This window comes from Bubalus bubalis, chromosome 9 (genome assembly GCF_019923935.1).
Source record: "Bubalus bubalis isolate 160015118507 breed Murrah chromosome 9, NDDB_SH_1, whole genome shotgun sequence".
Lineage (NCBI taxonomy): Eukaryota > Metazoa > Chordata > Mammalia > Artiodactyla > Bovidae > Bubalus > Bubalus bubalis.
This window is the reverse complement of record NC_059165.1, coordinates 84,551,878-84,573,721: the sequence shown is the minus strand read 5'-3', so window position 1 is coordinate 84,573,721 and position 21,844 is coordinate 84,551,878. Positions and strand designations below refer to the sequence as shown.

Sequence of the window (21,844 nt, the reverse complement as noted above, 5' to 3'; positions counted from 1 at the left end):
AGCATGAAGAAAGGGCAGGAAGGAGCTGACAAGAGACAGGAAACCGGGCAAGAAGCATGGCAGTCAGCGGCTTAGTGACTCACGCAGTTATCAGAGGGACAAAGAAATGACCCACATGCAGTCCACTGTGGAGTGGGCTGATCCTGCTAGCTATGGGCCTGGGCCGAGCTCCCGAAAAGGAAATTGATGTGCTTTCATGATAAGTCAGTCAAAATATGTGTGATTGGGAGGTAACCAGAAAAGGCAGGAAAAAAAAAAAAAACTGACTAAAATGTTTAAGTCATTGACTTATTTTAAAAATATAACAAGCCGGAACCTGAAAGTGGACAGCAAATAAACAGATAAGAGGTAGATAAAACCAGGAAAGACAAAGGCAATAAAAAAGCATTTAAAAAACTTGAAGGTGCATTTCCCAAGGAAAGGAATAATGGCTTTGATTCAAGTCAACGAGCAGGAAGAAGCAGAGAAGAAAAAAACTTCAGTCGCAAACATTCTAAAATTTATCAAGGGTGACAATAAGCAAAGTCTACTCTTAACATGCATTGCCTAGTCAGTATCCATTTATTAATTAGATGCTATAAAAATCACTGGGGAAGAAGTACCCTGCCTAGAGTTCCTAGGATAAATTGCCTTTACGATAAAACAAAGTTTCATTTCATAAAAATTTTGTAATGTCAGATACAGAATAAACTATTAAAAAAAAACAAAACTAGGCACACAGACAACAACTTTTTAGACTTGCAGGATTCATCTTCCAGTATTAGAACCTACCTTTCACTTCATAATATCAAAAAATTTAAATGAATAATTCTGTTTCTAATGAGTATGGCTTTAGTCTTATTAGTACTTTAATAAACATACTTTAACACAATTGAATAAAAACAGTGAGAAAGAATTATTGAACCTAAAGCAGATCAAGAAAGCAATTACCTAAGAACAATCTTCTCTCACAAAATAAGATTAGGTGATGGTTCCAAGATGAGATTTCAGCCTAACTATTATTCATATGAGTAGTTTTTTTTTTTTATTGCCTGTGGATATGGACAACACTCCTTTTTCTTTCAGTTTTAATTCTTTCAATCTAAGATCCATTCTTAAAAAAATTACATGGTGTGTTTCTTGAAATCCTCCCAGCTATCTCAGTTGGAAAGGAATCTATCTTGTTCCGAAGGTTCCCCCAAAGTAAACAAGTCCTCTGTAACTAGCGCCCTGGTTCATCAGTCCTAAGAGTAAGGAAAATCTTCATTCTATGTAAGTCAAAGCCATTGTTCTATAATTTGATCCTCCTGTCCCCCCACATCTTCTTTACAGTATAGTCAGTCTAGTGTAGCATTGCTCTCTATATTATAAATGATTTTACTCCTTAAATGCAAATACATCCTTGACGCCAGTATAGCCCAAATATATTCTAAATACTACAACTTCAACACTTTGATGCATTTTTTTAAAGTTTATTCAATTTCACACATTTTCTCTGCTGAATCCTCTCCAAAATGTCCATATTCCTTTCAACTTCTGGGAACCTCATATTAAATTAAAGATCCATTTTTCCTTATGTATAATGGAGAATTAATTAATTGACACAAGAAAACAATGTAGCTAATAAATCTACCTTGATAAGGATATCATGATCATGTTAAAAGAATTAAAACAAACAAACAAAATAACAACTCATGAAGGGTGAGAGTCCTTTCCCCTCACTGTGAAACTGGGTTAAGGGTGGGCTGGAGCATATTCATTTTATAAAGTATATTTTACAATAAGAGGTGAGTGGTAGGAAGAAACCAAGTACTGAGGGGACAGAGCTGGTCTCTCCTCTGCTTCATAATCCATTTATTTACCCACCCTCTTCAACAGCTTCTCTCCCAGCATAGCAGTCAGGCAGATATCAGTTCTATTATGATCAGACAAAAACAAAACTCTTAAGATATCTCCTTGTGGTAGAAACAAGTTTATAGCAGAAATTGATCACTATCAGCATCAATCCAGCCACCCACGTAACACAGTAGTCAAGAGACATGAGTTCGATCACTGGGTTGGGAAGATCCCCTGGAGAAGGAAATGGCAACCCATTCCAGTAATCTTGCTGGAAAATCCCACGGACAGAGGAGGCTGGCGGGCGACAGTTGATGGGGTAACAAGGAGTCAGACACGACCAAGTACACACACACATCAGCATCAAAGAAAGGGTTAAAGCATTAAAGAAATATAAGAAATATTATCGTGCAGACATGGTTAATTTTCTGGCTGTGTCTAAGCATTGTGGCAGGCTTTGAAGTGACAGCTTCTCCCCTCGGGGTTGTATTTCCCTAAAAAAGCCATTGATACATATGCCTCACAATGTGAGTACGAGGCACCAACATGGACTCCGTTGGGAGGAAAATCCACAGACAGAAGTCTACAGAAAAACAGACAGGAAGTAGAGTAAGTAAGATACAGAAGCCTGGCTTGAATGTAGGCGTCACTGCGACTTCCTTTTTTCATTTGTCAGATTTAACTGCTTCAGTACATCCACTGTTAAATGTACCCCAGTGAGTTACACAGTTTATCGCACAAAAGCCAGCTTTCTTCCCTGATTACTACATACACAAGAGTATGTTGAGTGTCCCGACAAGAGGCAGAATTTGTTCCTTATGTTTAGTGCCAAGCTTGGACAATTATCCTGAATTCAACTACTGCATTTGGAAAGACAGTTTGAAGAGGGTGAACTCAAATTATCTGGCATCTTTTAGTTAACATTTCACACAAATTTCAAGAGGCAAATGTTTCACTCATCAAGAAAAAGGGACTAGGTTGGTTTCTTCCACTGACAACCTTTTTAAAAATATATGTATAACTGAACTACTGTGTTGTACATCAGAAATTAACACAGCATTGTAAATCAATTATACTTCAATAAAATACATTAAAAAAGATAATGTAGTTAACATGGAAATAGCTTGAATAGCCTAACAGGAAAAGGTAAATGAACAAAATTTTGTTTCAGATTAAAGAAGGGGGTGATGCCTCCTTTACAGCTCCTGGTTTCAGCTCTTATTGTGCTAACAGCTAGAAACAGGCTGTCAGATGCCATGTGCCCAGATTCATGCAGGTATTTCAGGAGATAGCTTATGGAGGGTCTCAGTATAGACAGCTTACTCTAAGAAGCTCTCATAATAAGTTAAACAAATAAAAGGAATTTTAAACTACTATGCAATATCAGAAGTGTACAGTCCCTGCTACAAACCCTTAAGGACAACTAGCAGAGCACTGAAGAGAATGGAATTACCCCTGGGCCGTTATGGCTATAACTTCTAATGACCAGAGGTACACTCATGGGCTAGGGACTGAAATTGATTCAAGCTGTATCTTTTAAGTACATGCCTTCTGCCAGGCATGGTACTAGACCTTGACTTCAAACAAGAATAATAAAGCTCATGTTTCTACAAGCTTACAGTTTAATGACAAGGTGTCAAGTTAGTAGGCAAGAGCATAAATACCCTGTGATAAGCGGTAAGGTAAGCATATGGACTGGGTACAATGGAAAATGCAGGGATGACATTAACTAGTGTTGGTGAATAGGGAAAGGCTTCCGTAATAAAATGATGTGTAAGATGAGACCTAATGGCATAGTGAATCATATATAGGTAAAGTGCGAAGGATTTGTATGTAGAAAAAGGAGGAACTGCAAGAAGAGGGAGGCTGCAGGCAGTTTTACATTCAGAAAGAATGATACATGCAACAGCCAAAAGGTTTTGAAAAAACAATCATGAATGCTCTCTTGGAGCAATAGTTCTACACTATTACATCATGGCCCTCATCATCTTTCTTAGCTGTGTGCATAACAAAAAGAAGAACAGAAATAAGCAGAGAGGAAGAGATATTAGACATGTCCTCGCCATCAGTCCTCCCCAGCCTGCCACTCAGTCCAGAACCTCTGAGCTTCAGGTACATTCTACAGACCCAATCTGAGATGCTCTCTGAAAAAGGCATTGTGTATTTTCCATGACACTAACTCTGCACTTAGATCACAGTTTTTATATATGTTTGCCTTTTTTCATATCTCTCAAACTGAATTTCACAGATCTTAAGACACACAGATACCCTTCTGCTGCTGCTGCTGCTGCTGCTAAGTCGCTTCAGTCGTGTCCGACTCTGTGCGACCCCATAGGCGGCAGCCCATGAGGCTCCGTCCCTGGGATTCTCCAGGCAAGAACACTGGAGTGGGTTGCCATTTCCTTCTCCTTCTACATCTTATCAAATGTCAGCAGAAGGTTTCATACAACCATGTCCTGGCAGTCACCGGGCTGACAATGATAATGAGAAACATTCTGATTCGGAGATGTTGCTGCTGTTGTTGTTCAGTCGCAAAGTCGTTTCTGGCTCTTTGTGACCCCATGGACCGCAACACACCAGGCTTCCCTATCCTTCACTGTGTCCCGGAGTTTGCTCAAGTTCATGTCCATTGAGTTAGTGATACTATCTAAACATCTCATCCTCTTCCATCCTCTTCTCCTTTTGCCTTCAATCTTTCCCAGCAACAGGGTCTTTTCCAATGAGTCAGAGATATTAAGCTGTGAAAAACTGTGCCCCTGAGTAATGAAGTAGTATAATAATGACAACGAGCTTGATCCTCACAGGGAGGATGATAATAACTCCCTTTCTGGGAACACCAGCACTCTTATGCACTACTGTGGGAGTTCAGATACTATATCCAGTTTAGAGATTAGCCTGGGAAAGTCTATCAGAAGCCCTTGACTCATAAATTCATCTTTGTGGATTTTTCCAAAGGAAACAAACATAAGTATATAAAGACAACATCAATTCTCAATAGTTAACCCATTAATAATATTTACAAATTGTGCCCACCGATACTGTTGAAAGCACCTGAGACAGATGAACGACCACAGTGTCCCTATGAAGCAGGGACTACAGTCACCCTTATTTTATTGAAAAAACTGACAACAGCTGATATGCTTAAAGTCATACAGGTTAAAAGGAGTGAAGAACAGATCTCTTGTCTGTTTTCCAAACCACAATATTCTACCCCCTCCAAAGCTATAAGGATGTTTTTATAATAACAACAAAATTAGAAACAACCTAATTTTCTAGAAATAGAAGACTGGAAAAAAAAATTTGGTATAATCATGCAATGGAATACCATGCATCAATTGAAAGTGATATTGTAGAAGAATACTTAGTGAACTTGAAAAGTGAAAGTGAAAATTGCTCAGTTGTGTCTGACTCTTTGAGACACCATGGATTATACAGTCCATGGAATTCCCCGTGCCAAAATACTAGAATGGGTAGCCTTTCCCTTCTCCAGGGGATCTTCACAACCCAGGAATCAAACCCAAGTCTCCACATTGCAGGTGGATTCTTTACCAGCTGAGCCACAAGGGAAGTCCCAGTGAACTTGAAATGTTTGTAAATATTGTAACTGTAAAAAGTAGACTAAAAATATGTATCACATGATTCAACTTTAGCAACAGACTAGAATCAACTACATGAAAAGCTAAAAGCTAAGTCGCTTCAGTCATGTCCGACTCTGTGCGACCCCATGGACGGCAGCCCACCAGGCTCCTGCATCCCTGGGATTTTCCAGGCAAGAACACTGGAGTGGGTTGCCATATCCTTCTCCAATGCATGAAAAGTGAAAAGTGAAAGTGAAACTGTCATTAATTTAGGTTATAAATGACCTCATGTCAGCAACTGTATATGACGGACCCTAATGTGCGGGGGAGGGAGGAGAAGAGAGAAAATGAAAAAGACACAGAGACAGATACTGAAAAGCTCTGTGGTCATATGGGACCACTTGGTTATTCTGGATCTTAAGACTGTGTGATTTTTCTCTAATTCATCTGAATTAACTAGATTTTCTAAATTCTCTGCAATTGAATGTATCCTTCTGGTGGGAGGAGAAAAGCAAGCGAAAAGTTATGTTTTTAAATAGTTGCATCTGCTAAGCATTTGTATTGTGTCATGCTCTATGCTCCATGCTTTACCCACCTCCCTCTGGTCCTTACAGCACCAACAAAGTGGTATAATCATCACCTTTAGCACACAGAGGATGTTTAGGATGAGAACATTTAGCTAAAACATCCAAAAACACTCAGCTGTGGCATCAGTATCCAAACCCAAGGTTGCCCACAAACAAAAGTCCAGACGCTTTTCACAAGGCCATTCTGCTCCTGAGGCAGTGAAATTAAGTATTTTGGTTAAACATAATACCTCACAATGATGTGTTTCATCTAATATGATCCATTAAGATGGAGCAGCCAATGATAAGACCTTCCACTGAGCAAGCTTATAGGGTGAGCCAGTGACTCAGCAACGAGGGGCACTGAAAATAGGAAAATATCTCAGTAGTGAAAACATAGGGTGTTTCTCAAAGAGAAAATAAAATGAAGGGGATGGTCAGATCTGAAGAGCTTCTGTAAGTTGAAAACAATTCTGTGCAAACAAAAAAGCCAGTGAGCTCACTGTGAAAACAGTACTGATGCCTTTAGCTGAGTACTCTGACTGGAAAACTAGGGCCACACAGTACCTGGCACGAGGCTGCTCTCAAGATGCAGGTGGTGAGTGAGTGAAAGAGCACACACAGAACAGGGTAATAACTTGGACAAGCGGAGAGACCTGCAAAACCATCATCACAATTCTAGGTACATTCTCTCCTCCTAACCTACTTCAGGTCCGTCTAGTCAAGGCTATGGTTTTTCCAGTGGTCATGTATGGATGTGAGAGTTGGACTGTGAAGAAAGCTGAGCACTGAAGAATTGATGCTTTTGAACTGTGGTGTTGGAGAAGACTCTTGAGAGTCTCTTGGACTGCAAGGAGATCCAACCAGTCCATTCTGAAGGAGATCAGCCCTGGGATTTTTTTGGAAGGAATGATGCTAAGGCTGAAACTCCAGTACTTTGGCCATTTCGTGCGAAGAGTTGACTCATTGGATAAGATTCTGATGCTGGGAGGGATTGGGGGCAGGAGGAGAAGGGAACGACAAAGGATGAGATGGCTGGATGGCATCACCGACTCGATGGACGTGAGTCTGAGTGAACTCCGGGAGTTGGTGATGGACAGGGAGGCCTGGCGTGCTGTGATTCATGGTGTCGCAAAGAGTTGGACACGACTGAGCGACTGAACTAAACTGAACCGAACTGAACCTACTTCAAACCCTCAGTCTAGCTTTCCATGCAAAAAACAGGGAAAGAGAGAAGAGATTTGAAGATGCATTGAGTTTTGAGGATATGTCAGCATATGCAGCTATTTCATTTTATCCTCATAATAACTCAATGAGCTAGGTATAATTATTCCAACATACCATGTGAAAAATGGACTTAGATGATAATTTTCTCAAAGTCACTTAGTGTTCAAGTAGCAAAAGCAAGAGTTCAACCCAAACCCAGCAAGGCCTCCCAAGCTGTGATCTTGCACCTGCCCTGCAGACCATCCCATGTCACCAACACAATTATAGGACCTGCTACCAGTGCATGTTACTGGCTTTTGCCAGCTTTTCAAGGGGGAACAGTGTAGGACAAAAGTCACACAGGTGTTTTGAGAAGTAATACTTGTTTGCCTAAATGACAGTTCCCAGGTTCCAAAGTGTTAGTAGCAGGCTCATCAGAACCGTTTGATAAGGAATGTTCCAACATGTCCACAGCCACACACGTATTGACAAAACCAAGGCCATAGGAAAAAATCTTTGAACAAATGAGAGATGGTTTAGTAAATCTCGTGGTTTTGTATAGACCAAGAATAAAGAAAGGAGAACAATTAGAGATACAGAGACATACTAAATGGAGAGAGACACCCGGAGGAAGGATCAAGGGCACGTTAATATACTGCTTTACCCAAAGGACTCCCTCATCAGGGGAAAAAAAAAAGGATGAAATCATTTTTCCCTGAGAGAAAAGAGTAATGCTTACCATCACATTCACCTTGTTATAAAATTCATCAATCACTTAGCTGGGGTACAATCACTTAACACTGGACAGGCCTGGACCTTCACGGGGACACTGCAACTTCTTAGCCATGAAATTTGAACAAGTTCCTGACTTTTATTATACTTAATTTTCTGTCAAATGGAGATGGTGAAACATACTAATTACCTCTAAAATACTTGTTGGTATGTGTGACACAGCACAGATCTGGTGGCAGCAGAAATTTTATTCCGTGGTTGGCTGAGTGAAAAGTCCCAACCCTGAAAAAAACATCCTCCAGCTGTATATGAGGCCGGAATAACAGGCCTGTCGTTGGTTTGTATTGTTTGTTTGTCTTGCATGAATCATTCACGCCACAAAGGACAAGTTGGTTCTCACAATGTGAATTCCAAAAAACAACTTGCCCAGTAACTCCATAAAGTAAAAAATAAGCCCTGGTATCCCTCTTTTCATCCATTTTTTTTTTTTTAATAAAGCTAATTGGAAAAAGCTCAGGCCTGGGATGAAACCCAGTGTTAATTTACATCCTATTCTTAATTGTCAATTAAAAACTGGATTTAGAAATTTCTCATTTGCTGATGATTAATGTGTCCAGAGGTGCAGGCTCATAAATGGAGCTCAGAAATGTAAAAGGATAAACTTAGAAACAAATATGTGAACTTCTTAGAAATTGTCCTCTTGGAGTAAAGAGGTAGATGGTGATAAATAGAATCTGGAGCATCTGCCATTTTAGAAGGTGTCAATCCCAGGACTTGATTTTTCCCCAGCTTATCTACATCCACCAAGACCACAGAAACAGCCTTGAGACACATATTGAAGTATAATATACTTTCTTAAAACAACTGGTTCTGAATTATAGAGAACAACAAAAGGGCTCAATTCTGTGTACTTGTGTTAGGGCTAAACAAACCTTAGATGAACTAAGTAGTCCATTTTTTGTTCTGCGTTTTTCTTTTGTCTTAGTTTAATACTTCTGGAATCAAAGAAGTAAAATTGTGGAATTACATGGAGTTCAAGAACCTTGTGAATACATCTCTGCTGCTGCTGCTAAGTCATTTCAGTCATGTCCAACTCTGTGCGACCCATCTCTACCAGACACTTAAAATGGGATAATGTATTGAATCTTAGAACTCATGTTTATCATAGGGAAAGTGATGTCAGTTTATAATACATAACTACCCTCACCAGGGTTGCTGTTTGAAGTAACTATGTCTATAAGTGCCCTTAACATCTAAATGTCAAGCATCTATTAGGTTATATCAGTCAGCTAGACAGACTTAAAAATACATTTTTACATGGAGTTTCACTGTGATGTTCTCCATTGACTTTAAGCACAGGATAATCTGTGATTATTAGAGAAATTAACAGGAAAGAAAATTCAGCCTTTCATAGTCTCATATGTAAACAAAGCACCAATAAGTCATTTTCAAGAAAGTGTCTCTATAGAGTGAGTAGCTTTTAGAAGAGACCAAAATAATTTTCTGCTGTCTCAAAGGATAGAAAAACACGGTTCTTTCTGAAACATATACGCTTTCTTCCCAAGCCGTGGTTCCCTCGGGGTCTTTTATCTCCCTGTGATTTCATTCCTTGTGCCTCGGGCTAACAAGGCTATGCTGTGTCATTCCCTTTTGTTAATGTAGAAGAAAAGATCCTCATTCAAAACATCAAGTGCTTTAAAAATAAAACAAGTTTGTAAAGCTTCTCCATCCATGAAGAAGAACAATAAAAATGTATTTTCCAGATCCTCTGAAAGCACTGAAACCTCACGTCCTTCACATGTCAAAAAGCCGGCTGGAGAGCTGACCGCGTGCCAGCAATCGCTGTTGACAGTGACCCAGTGCTGTTTATATTAATACTATTCAGTGGCTGAGAGAGAACCTTTATTCTTCTTCTTCAAAAAATGTTTATTAAATGAAGTTTGGAAGCATGAACTGTCATTTTTTAACTACAGTGGATGCTTACCCCAAGCGATGAACCAGGGAAAAGGGCATGAAATGTTTATTCTTTAATGTATCTAAATATAAATGTTGATGTCTCTCAACGAGAGCATATTGATGACTCTATCCATGGTACAGGAAAATCTCCAGGATATAAATTGTAGGCTGGGATTTGTAAGGGATTTGGGGGGATTACATTTATATTCACTGAAGTCAAAAGCATAATAACCACCTCGGGAGCCATTACAGGATATTTTGCTTTATAAAGTCTTGCCATAGTTTTGCTCTTTTGCTCATTCATTCTTTCCTAAGTTCTTTTTGTTGAGCACTTACTGTTACTCCTATCTAAGACCTGTCCTATAGCTTTCTTTATCTACTGGAAGAGGCTGGCCCACAGTGAGACTTATCAGAAAAGAACGTGCTTATAAGCCTTGCTTTGGTGTTGGAGAAGACTCTTGAGAGTCCCTTAGACAGCAAGGAGATCAAACCAGTCCATCCTAAAAGAAATCAACCCTGAATATTCACTGGAAGGACTGATGCTGAAGCTGAAGTTCCAATACTTTGGCCACCTGATGCGAAGAGCCAACTCATTGGAAAGGACCCTGATACTGGGAAAGATTGAGGGCAGGAGGAGAAGGGGACAACAGAGGATGAGATGATTGGATGGCACCCCTGACTCAATGGACATGAGTTCGAGCAAACTCCTGGAGATGGTGAAGGACAGGGAAGCCTGGAAGACTGAAATCCCTGGGGACACAGAGTCAGACACGACTGAGTAGTTAAACAACAATAAGCCTTGCAGTGCACAGGATGCTCGAGGAACACAGAGGCCTTCAATCCATTGCCTTATATCCAGAGGCCTTATATCCTCTGGGCAGAGGAGAGCAAGGAGGGCGGAAGGCTCCCAGAGGAGGAGGGCTGGAGGTGAGTACCGAAGGATATGTACTCAGGACTACCACTGTGCAAATACTTATTACCTCCATCATAGATGTGGGAGTCTAAAAGGCCTTAAATGATCTGCTTAAACTCCAACAGTAAGGAAAGTTCAGTTCAGTTCAGTCGCTCAGTTGTGTCCGACTCTGCGACCCCATGAATCACAGCACACCAGGCCTCCCTGTCCATCACCAACTCCCGGAGTTCACTCAGACTCACATCCACTGAGTCAGTGATGCCATCCGGCCATCTCATCCTCTGTCGTCCCCTTCTCCTCTTGCCCCCAATCCCTCCCAGCACTGAAATCACTGGAGCCTGAGCTCGGTGATTTCAAAGGAAGGAAGGACCTCAGGTCATGCCCTTTTCTAGAAGACACTGGACCACTTCCTCCTTGACTCCTTTTGCCTATGTATTTGTAGATGGACTTCCAATCCTATTAAACTGAAAGCATTTGAAAAAAGAGGTAGAACCTTACTTATACCTCGAATCTCCTGTTTATATCCATTACTGCTCCTGAAACATTTATGCCTTCATTCTTTCCTTCCACAAATATTTACTGAGAATCATTGGGTACCCAGAACTATGCTAGACATTAGGTGAATAAATTAGCTAGGCAGCAGTGAAGAAAACAGACAAAATTCATGTTTCTATGGGCCTCATATCCTGGAGGGAAATACAGACCAAAAAAGAAGTGAACAAATGAAATATTTTCAAATAGTGCCATAAAAAAATTAAAAAGAAGATGTAATAGATAGTTATGGGGGAATATTCTTTATATAGAGTCAGGGAAAGCCACTCCTGGTGACGACACTTAGTAAGTCCACTGGCCTTAAGAAGCCAGCCATGCAAACTTCCAAGGAGGAGAGCATTTTCGTCAGAGAAAATATCAAGTGCAAAGGCAAAAATGGAACTACTGTGTTCCAGGAAAAAGAGGCAGAGGCTAATCAGTGTGGTACCCTGAGTGATTGGTGGGATGAAAAGGGGGCAGGAAGGTATGGACGGACAGATCAAACAGGGCTTGGTGGACTACATCAGGGCTTTGGCATTTATTCTAACAATAATGGGAAATACTGAGGAGTTTGCAGAAGAGGAGCAGCATGTTCTGAAGTACATTTTGACAAGATTACTCTGGTCTCAGTAGAGAGAACTGACCCCAGTGGGGCTTGAGTAGATGCAACAGTAGGGAAACTATAGTGATCACAATTAAGAGAGGATGATGGCTTGGATTTGAATAGCACCAGGAAAGAGTAGCAAAAGGTTAGATTTTTGAGGTTGAACCAGGATTTTCTGATAAACAGATATACAGGGCAATTACTCAAAGCTAAAAAAAAAAAAAAAAAAACAGGAAAAAAATCAATAAATGATGTGTAGTGGAGTTAAATAAAATGACAGTCCAGCCTTGTATTTACAGCTTATGAACTGACTAGCGTGGGTAACATAAACATCTATAGTGTTCTCAGGACGCCCAGAGCAATACAAACCAGACATGAATTCATCTGGTAAGGACATTCATGGTCAGAGGTTGGGAAAAAAACAACACCAGAGGCTCTGTCTGGGGAGCCTCTTGGCAAGCAACTGTGAAGGAAGAGAGGCTCCTGCTCAAGAAGGGTGTGGCCTGCAGGGCAAAATGTGTGTGCGCACAGGTGCTAAGTCACGTCCGACTCTGAGACCCCATGGACTGTAGCCCACCAGGCTCCTCTGTCCATGGGATTTTCCATGCAAGAAATACTAGAGTGTGTTGCCATTTTCCTTCTCCAGGGGATCGTCCCAACTCAGGAATCAAACTCACATCTCTGGTATCTCCTGCACTGGCTGGTGGATTCTTTACCACTGAGTGCATCACCTAGAAATGAGATATCCACAAAGAGCCGCTCCATCTATTCTCTAGTCCACAGATTGGATTGATTCCAAGTCTGGTGGGAGGCACATTTGTCACACAAGGAATTGTTAAGTAAGTAGGACTTCTCTGGTGGTTCAAATGGTAAACAATCTGCCTGCAATGCAGGAGACCCAGGTTCGATCCCTGGGTCGGGAAGATCCACTGGAGAAGGGAATGGCAACCCACTCTGGTATTCTTGCCTGGAGAATCCCCACAGATAGAGGAGCCTAGCAGGCTACTGTTCATAGGTTCGCAGAGTTGGACAGGACTGAGTGACAAACACATTCACATAATTTATTGAGCCGTTATCATGCCGCCAGGCACAGTGCTGAGTGCTGAGTACTCAGCAGGTATTGTATCATTTAATTCTCATAAGTATATGACATAGATACTTTGAAACTTCTTTTAAGCTTAGCAAAGTGAGGCATCGAAACAGCACAGAATTGAGAACCATGAAGTCTACTGCCGTTCAGTTCCAAAAGGGAGTTGGGTGAGTAGAAGTGGAAGAGATTGTCTGCCCCTCCAAAGAGGAACCAACAACAGCTCAGATTTCAGACTTTCACGAAGGCAAAATCAGCAGTTTCTGTGTGTGACCGCTATCACTCACGCAGTCCATCAGTGAAATTGCTTTCATGCAGTTCTGATGAAACATTCATTCTGAGCTCAGTCCTTCCCACCTGCTATCAATGTCTGGCCCCCAGGCCAGTGAACCCAAATGATCCACTCTTATTCCTGCTGCTCCATCAACCTGATTTCTAAAGCAATTCTGACAGTGCGATGGGGATGTTAACAACTTGCCACAAGGATTGGGCTCCAGTAACTTCTCTCCCCAGACAACATCGATCCTCCATTGTATCCAGTCAATAGACCTTCACATCAACAGACCTTGCTGGCAAACAAGTCAGCTTTCTGTGCCTTTCAATTTCTGGCTTGTAATATCTTTCAAATGGATTCCCCCATTCGAATATCCTGCAGGCAAATTCTTATTACTTACTCCAAGCAGCACAGCATGTTTGCTTTATCTAAAAGGTTATCTGTGTTCTTAATGCTGTATTGGAAATGTTTGGGCAAATTTGGCCTCCTAGGCATGTTTTCACTAATTCTAAGTACATTTAACCAGAAATGCTATTGATGACTAAATAAACCTCAGTTTGGATATTTTAGACCAAAATTAATTTCCATTTTTTGCTTCTACTTGGTACTAGTGTCAAAAGTCTGGGTAACAAGCATTTGAGAACTATTTGCTGGCTGCTGGCTGACTTAGGATATGTGTCTCTGTGTGTTTCTGGATATGCCCTCTCACCAGAGGAGAAATAAATTTCACTATAGACCTTTAGAAAATCACAAATAGAATTATATGGGCTGAGAGAACAAATGTGTTATTGCTACTCATACAAAAGGTTTAAAGGGTTTCTGAAACAAAGAAAGGTCTTGGGGGTTGCAGACACATATTTATGAGAGTAAATCACACACAAAATCATAGGTTTGAAAGGGAAGATACATATAATCTTGTCCAACATCCTTAATGTTACAAATGAGGAAATTACAAATTACTAAGGCATCCAAACAAATTGGTATCATATTAAATGCCATGTTTGTACACGCTCCACATCTCTCAGGAACTTCCCTTCGCTATTTTGTCTGGTGGTGTCAGTCCTGTCTCCTGCTGTCATTCCCCTTGGCATCCCTGAACTCGTCACCTTCATGAAACCTCCTTTCCCACTTCAGAAGGCACCATACCCTTGTGGTTAAAATTACTGGCTCTGAATGAGATGCAAGTCCAGCTCCATTCTTTACCAGAAGTAGGCCAGACACTTAACTTTTCTGTGCCTCCATTTTCTCATCTGTAAAATAGGAACAAGAATCGTAACTCTCTCATCTTGTTGAGCATTACATGAGGTTATTTCCTATAAAGCCCTTGCAATAAAGCTTGGCACATAGGAAGCACCCATTAATGATGATGCTGTCTTCATCAACGTGTCTAACTTCTGCTCCTCTTGGTATCAGCAGGTCACCTCTTCTCTAGTTCACCAAAAGAAGAAAGGTCACCAAATATGAATTCGCTCAGATCCTCCTCCCCACGGCCCATGAGCTCCTGAGCCCAGAAACCTATCCACATGCTGCCAGCCACTCTTTCCTCCCTCATTCTGTTGGGAACCGGAAATACTTTGTACTTCAATCCTTCCATCAGAGTCAGGATGCCATCTGTCTTCTCAGGAGCCATGTTCCCTCATTTAAATGACCTCTCAATTAAACCTCCAGACTTTCCCTCTCTTACTACCCTCTCAGCCTCTTTAACCTTCAAACACAATCAAAAGCAAACACTCAGTCACAAAACTTGCTCCTGAGCTTGCATCTGTCTTTCACTAACTCCCTGTCTCTTTGCTCCTTCTTTTTGACCTTCCAGCCAAGTTTCCAGAAGATGAGTCTATGCCTTAGCATCTTTGCATCACTTCTCACCACACAGCAGTCTGATTTCTGTTTCCAGCACTACATCAGGTCCTTCTTTTTAGTCCACCCAGAACATCTCTCACTGATCTACCCAGCACCATTTCTGGCTCCTTCCATCCACCTCTTCTCCTGAGGCTGTTCTCTTCCCCAGGACAAGACACTTACATGCCTGTCTACTTTCCTATGGGCTTCGATCTCTGTGGGTCCAGCAACTGTCAATGGTTTCTCTAACCCAGCATCCAGCACAGTTCCTTGCACACGGTAATCAATGAAAGTTCACATCAGGAACATATGAATGACCTTCTCAGAGTCACACATTCTATCTCGTTAAATGAAACAAACGTTCACTGTGCTCCAGTCACATGACAGCAGAGTGGAGGCTAAAGAGATTAATAATACACAGACCCTACCCTCCAGGAGTTATCATCTAGTGAGAGAAGAGAAATCCAGGATTGACCAACAGACCCAAGATATTGATGGGGTAGGAACAGAGAGAGAACAGGAAAGAGGAGGAAAGAAAGAAGTGGAGGGAAGATAGATTAACATCATATAGGCTAGGCTACACATCAGGATGCCAATAAACATAAAATATGTGTATGCTTTTTTAAAAAATCATTTAATCAAATTTAAAAAGAAGCAATATGCCTAAGTCTAGTTGAATAAATCATGATTTCACTCCAAGCAAACAAACTCTGCTCAGTTCTCTCACACACCTGATTTTTCATACAGAGGATACATTGAGACTCGGGAACACTGACCATATAACACATATAGGAATCTGTCCATCAGCTGACAAGGTGAACAGTCATACCAAATCTCCAAAGGCGGCCTTTGTAAACTTGTGCTTGGGAAGGTAACTGTCAGGCTTAATCTCCCATGTATATACCAAGAAGGAAAAAATATACAAGACAGATAGTTGTGTGTGACAGTTATCAATTTATTCATTTTAAACTCATAATGTAAATAAAAGGAGCCATTCTTCTGGTTGGAATGACTTATCCTGATCATCAAGGGGGAATTAGGTTGCTGCTACATAGTGGGAGAAAGCTGAACTCCGTCTGAAACCCAAGGGATTCTTTGGGGCACCTCTTGGAACTCGCATGCCGAGTAGTAAAGCTTAATGGAAAGGTCAATGACCAAAAAAATGCAGGACAACTGAGAATTCAGGAGTGGAGGTTTGAGTCATTCCTCCAGGCAAAGAACCCCAAGCATCTGAGGTCTGGGCTGAGAAGGGAGATATCCAAAATGGGGAAGAAAGAGTCCATACACACAAGTACAGCCTGTGAGTCATTATAGAAAAGAGTTCTCTTTGCTTGCGACATCTACAGGTTTATTTGTAGAAGCTATTTTTTCTTCTGCTTCTTTGTATTTTATCTTATATAAAATAAAAGTTGTTGGAAGGTAATTTTACTATCTAGGTAACAAAATATTTGACTTCCTTGGTGGCTCAGGAATAAAGAACTTGCCTGCCAATGTAGGAGACGTGGGTTTGATCCCTGGGTTAGGAAGATCCCCTGGAGATGAAAATGGCAATCCATTCTAGTATTCCTGCCTAGGAAATCCCATGGACAGAGGAGCCTGACAGGCTACAGTCCATGGGGTTTCAAAAGAGTCGGACATAGCAACTAAACAACAGCAACAACAAAATATTCAGTGTAACTTCATAAGAATTTCAGGAAAATTTAACATAACAAGCACAGGATACTACAACTGTTGGTACCTGCATCTCTTGATTTTGAGAAAAGAGCAAAGAGCATCCTAACTTGTAAGATGGCAGGCTGTGTTTTATTAGATGGAAATGCTGAGTTGCTTTGTTTATCTGCAAGAATTCAAATGCGTATAGAAAGGTGTACAGGAGACCTAAGGACCCAAAGGAGTAGACTGGACGTACTTTATTGCCTCTCAGTGCTAAAGTTATCCTCCATTTTTATCTACAAAATGGATATGGGCCATGTAAATAGCCTTCCTTGCCAGCTGGCTGACTGCTAAGCACTTTCCTAGGGTGCTGAGAGACACTGCAAGAGGAAGGCGTTTCGCATCGTGTTTCTAGTGTGCCAGCCCAGCTGACTCCTGAAGTGCCTGCTCCTCCAGCATGGGCAACTTCTTCAACATTCAGCTCCTACAGTGCCCTGTGACGAGCAGCACCTATTAGCTAGCAACATCCCGGGCACCTCCCTTGGGCTACCAGTAACAGAGTGTTTCTGATAAGACATGCCTCCAGAACAGCTTTCTCAAGCATCCTATAGAACAGATTTCTAGCAAGTTCCAGACAGCAGATTTCCAGCAAGTCCCACAGCAGCCTCTACCATTCAGTAAGCTGTGGCTGTGTTCTCATAAGGTCTATACCATACCCCTACTGGGGCTTCCTCTTTGCGTGTTATATCTCAGCCCTGGGAGTATGGGTGTTCCTTATATTTGCCATTCTTGTATTCCTTTCAGTGTTATCTACTTTCTACTAGCCAATGCCCACAACAATTTCTTGTTACAGCTAATAATTCTTTTTAATAAACCTTCCCTGCTCAAGTTACAATATTTTCCAGGAGCAATGAGCATCTCCAGTATCCAGATCTTGGTTTCTAAATATGATTCTTTAATGGCTCATTCTAGGACTGAAGTAGGAAAAACACAAAGTGAAACTGGAGAATCCTACAGTAGCAGAAAGTAAGGAAGTGCTCAAAAGACAGAACAAAACATAAGAGCCAAACAAAAGGACCATGGCCTGTCAAAAGGACAAAGAAGCCACCTGAAACAACACCCAATTGCCAAATCTAGAGCAATTTAAGCAATGAAATAATATATTGATTTTTCATATAAATATATATAAGCCCACACTGATATAAATGACTGACTAAATAGGACAGAATAAATAAATCTTCTTTACAGATGAATTCCAAATAACATACATAGACAATCTCTCCTCCCAAAACCATGGAGCTTAATCCCTACCATTCACCCTTGAGGGTAGACTAGATTTAGTGACTTATTTCTGGAGAATAGAAATGGGAAAGAGAAAAATAATAACTTTATGTGGAGAAACCTGGCAAACACTACACATCACTAAATGATGAAGGTTAACCGAGTGATGACATCATCGGTGATGTCATGTGAATATCATCACACCTCTGGTAGAATGTCATGAGGTGGGTACTTCAACTGTGTGGTATTCTTTTAAAAACTTGTACCCCTAGTCTAGTCATGAGGAAAACACAAACTGAGAGACATTCTGCAGGATTCCTGGCTAGTTGTTGTCAAGGTTATGAAAAACAAAGGCTGAGTAATTGTCACAGACCAGAGGGGATGGGAGAGACATGACAATGCAGTGTAGTGACCAGGACTGGATCTTGGAAAAGAAAGAGGACTTTAATAAAAAAAAATAATAATAATGAAATTCAAACAAAGTCTAGAGTTTAACAGCAATATACTAGTAGTGAACTAACTAGTAGTGCATTCAGGTCAATTTCTTTTTGCAATTAGTTTTGCCAAGCTAATGCTAACTTAAGATGTTAAAGGGAAAACCAGGTGTGGGTATATGGAAACTCTCTACTATCTTGTAACTTTACTAAAATTGTTCCAAAATGAAAGGTTTAGTTGAAAAAATTATTGCAATTTCTGTCTCCTGATTGGACCCTGACTAATACAAGGAACTGATCTAACTAAAAAAGAAATCATTTTCTCAATCTAACATATAGTATCAAATATATGAATAATGATAACCAGAGAGGAGGGTACAGAGAGAGAAAAATCCTTGGGACCTAGGTCATTTTAACTCTGCTACTTAATAGGTTACTAGGGTATGCATTTGCTTCAAGAATTATTTGGCTGAACAATCCTGGATGCTTGGGGCTGGTGCACTGGGACGACCCAGAGGGATGGTATGGGGAGGGAGGAGGGAGGAGGCTTCAGGATGGGGAACACGTGTATACCTGTGGCGGATTCATGTTGATATATGGCAAAACCAATACAATATTGTAAAGTTAAAAAATAAAATAAAAAAATATATATATATAAAAAGAATTATTTGGCTGAGAGTATTAAATCACACACCTCCTAATGAGGCATATTAGGGTAACAACTACAGACAAAACCCAGGTAACAAAATTCAGTGCTCTGACTCAGAACAGAATGTAGGTGCTTAAAAAAGGTGTCAGAAATGTTTTCTCAGATATCTGTCCATGTTTATTGATGCTTCTGTTCATGATAATACCAAAACATGAGCTGTGGAGAATAAACTAAAAGTCACCTCAGTATCTTCACCCAGAATTGAAAGAACATGTGTTTCTTTCTAGAAGAATTCTGGAGGCTTCATTAAATAGTTGGTCAATTCCAAAATAAAGGCAACAGTTAAGTTTCTAGAAGGCCTAAGTCAGTTCTAGAGGGTCTGAAACCCATGTTGGCTTTCCTTTCATTTATACACACTTCAGCCTGATCTCTTAGAACGAGGTAAGCTGCAGCTCTTAGGGACAAAGTGTGACTATGACTAAAATTATTCCACAACTTTCCCCCTGAAATTAGAAATAACAAATCTCATTTTTCAGATGAAGAATACAGCCACTCTTCTCTTCCTCAATGGTTTATACAATAATGTTATTTTTCTTCTAAATGTGTAGGCACAACTGATCTTTAAGCAGGAAAAGCCAGTGAAAGCAACATTGCATTTGAGGTCAGTTGGCCAAAAAAATGGACATGAGCCAGATCCCACATCCTAAACATTTTGCCTCAACAGTGTGAACAAGATGCCCACTCTCCTCTTGATCTCCAGCAGAAGCCAAACAAAACCCTGCAAGACAGTTACCCATTGGAATGGGAACCCTGTCAGGGACAGAGAGACATGCACACACACTCCCTAAGACACAATAAAAAGGCTCTTTCACATGGAATCTTCTGTGCACAGATAGCACAGGACCTCCCCTGGAGATTGATGCTGTTTTAGAGACAGCCAGGAAATCACAAGCCTAAAACAAAGTAGTTTTAACAAGATAAAGAATAACGTCCCCAATTCCAAAGGGAAGCAAGTAAAAATTCTTAAAACCAGCTTATCTATTATACATAGCCTGATGTTCTTTTTGACTGGTTTCAGAAATTCTTTGGTGGCAACGAGGACAAATCTGTGTTGTCATGAGAGCTTGGTAATTTGAAAACTATGATTCCCTTTCTCTAAATGTTAACATTTCATGCATTACAATTGAGTTGCACTTGAGCGCTTTCTCACATTTTTCAAGGCAAAATGAAGTATAAAGGAACAGGAAGAGTACACAATTACACGCGCAGCAAGGAGTTAGCCAGAAAACTTAAGTTTTAACTGTGAAATTTAGAAAAGCAACTGTATTACATGACATTCCATCATTTAATCCTCATAATCATGAATACAGGATTTTAAGTGCAATTTGTTTATCATCCAAAACACCATCATCTTAGAATTATAATTCTAATACAATGGAGACAAATTATATATTATGAATTAGTACCTAAATGGTCATGAATTTTCATTTATTACCAGTAATTCACCCCAGTTATCTGAGAAAGTACTTATTATTGGTACCTCAGAATTCAGAGATAAATAAACAAGTTAAGCATTGAAAATATCAATTTTGCTTCTGCTTCAAAACCAACAAGTGGTAAATTGTCACCACCAAGAAAATATATTAGATATATGAAGAAGTAAAAACAGATGTCAGAATACAATAGCTGTGTTACCACAACTGCCTTTTACTGAATGAAGGAATCTGAATTCTGGATCCTACTCTGGAATATGTATTCATATTCATAGAAGTATCAGAATCAGATTACTGAGATCTCCTGCTTTCCAAGTGCCTTTCTTTATACTCTATTCACAACAGTTCTATGTATAATACATGTCGAGATTTCAAAGAAACACTATTTGTGAGCTGGGTTGGGGATCCACACCACACTCTGCATTGGGCTGCAGAGGGAAACCCATGGAGACAAGGGGCTCACACAGCAAAAACATCCTGAGACAGACAACGGCAGGTGCACACTTACCACTGGAGCAGTTGGTCCCACCCCAGCCAGGCTCACACTGACAGGTGTTTGGAGCAATGCAGCGACCATGGACACATTTATCAGCACAGTGGGCTGTCGGAGAGAAAAATCAATCAAATAAGGAAAGTTGGCACAAGAAAAAAAACCCCAACAACACAGCTGTTTCACATATCAGTCTCAAGTATCGCTTAAAAACAACATGCATGCTTGATAATTTTCTTCATTCCGTTCCTCAGGCCTCTTGCAGTCCTCTGTGTAACCAAACAATCCCACTTCTTATTTTGATACCTCCAAATACATGCCTTCATTTCTACTATTTAATTCTACTTCATGCTAAGTTAGGAAAGAAGTTTCAAGGAAAATTGCCTGATCTACTTTTAAAAAAATTATCAATGACTACCAAATACATCCTCTTTGTTTCAGCAGATGCATATGTGGATGCACAAACATACCACAAAGCAAGATCTCAGGACTCCAAGGCAACAGAGGAGACCGAAGGGTATTCCTTTCACATAATACCTTTACTAGAAACAACAGTCAAATTTCTTTGTGCATGTGTTATTCATAACTATGACACAGCAGAGCTAGATATCCTCTGTTAAGGAGAATAGCTGAAAAATGTCATCCAGGTCTTTAGGAAATAGTAAATCTCACTTCCCATTTCATTACTGCATATCATTGGTATGACCCAACCTGTGAAGATAGGGATATCATTGCAAACATGA

The 21,844-nt window shown here is 40.4% G+C and overlaps 1 protein-coding gene across 3 annotated transcripts in view; it reads right to left on the bottom strand.

Moving 5' to 3' along the window:
- MEGF10 (multiple EGF like domains 10) overlaps positions 1-21,844 on the bottom strand; it is a 177,103-nt gene that overhangs the window by 62,278 nt on the left and 92,981 nt on the right. For all 3 annotated transcript variants that reach the window (XM_006073352.4, XM_006073353.4, XM_044947839.2), the window contains exon 5: positions 21,120-21,212. In XM_006073352.4, the coding sequence (XP_006073414.4) occupies positions 21,120-21,212 (93 nt within the window). The remainder of the gene's footprint in view (positions 1-21,119; positions 21,213-21,844) is intronic.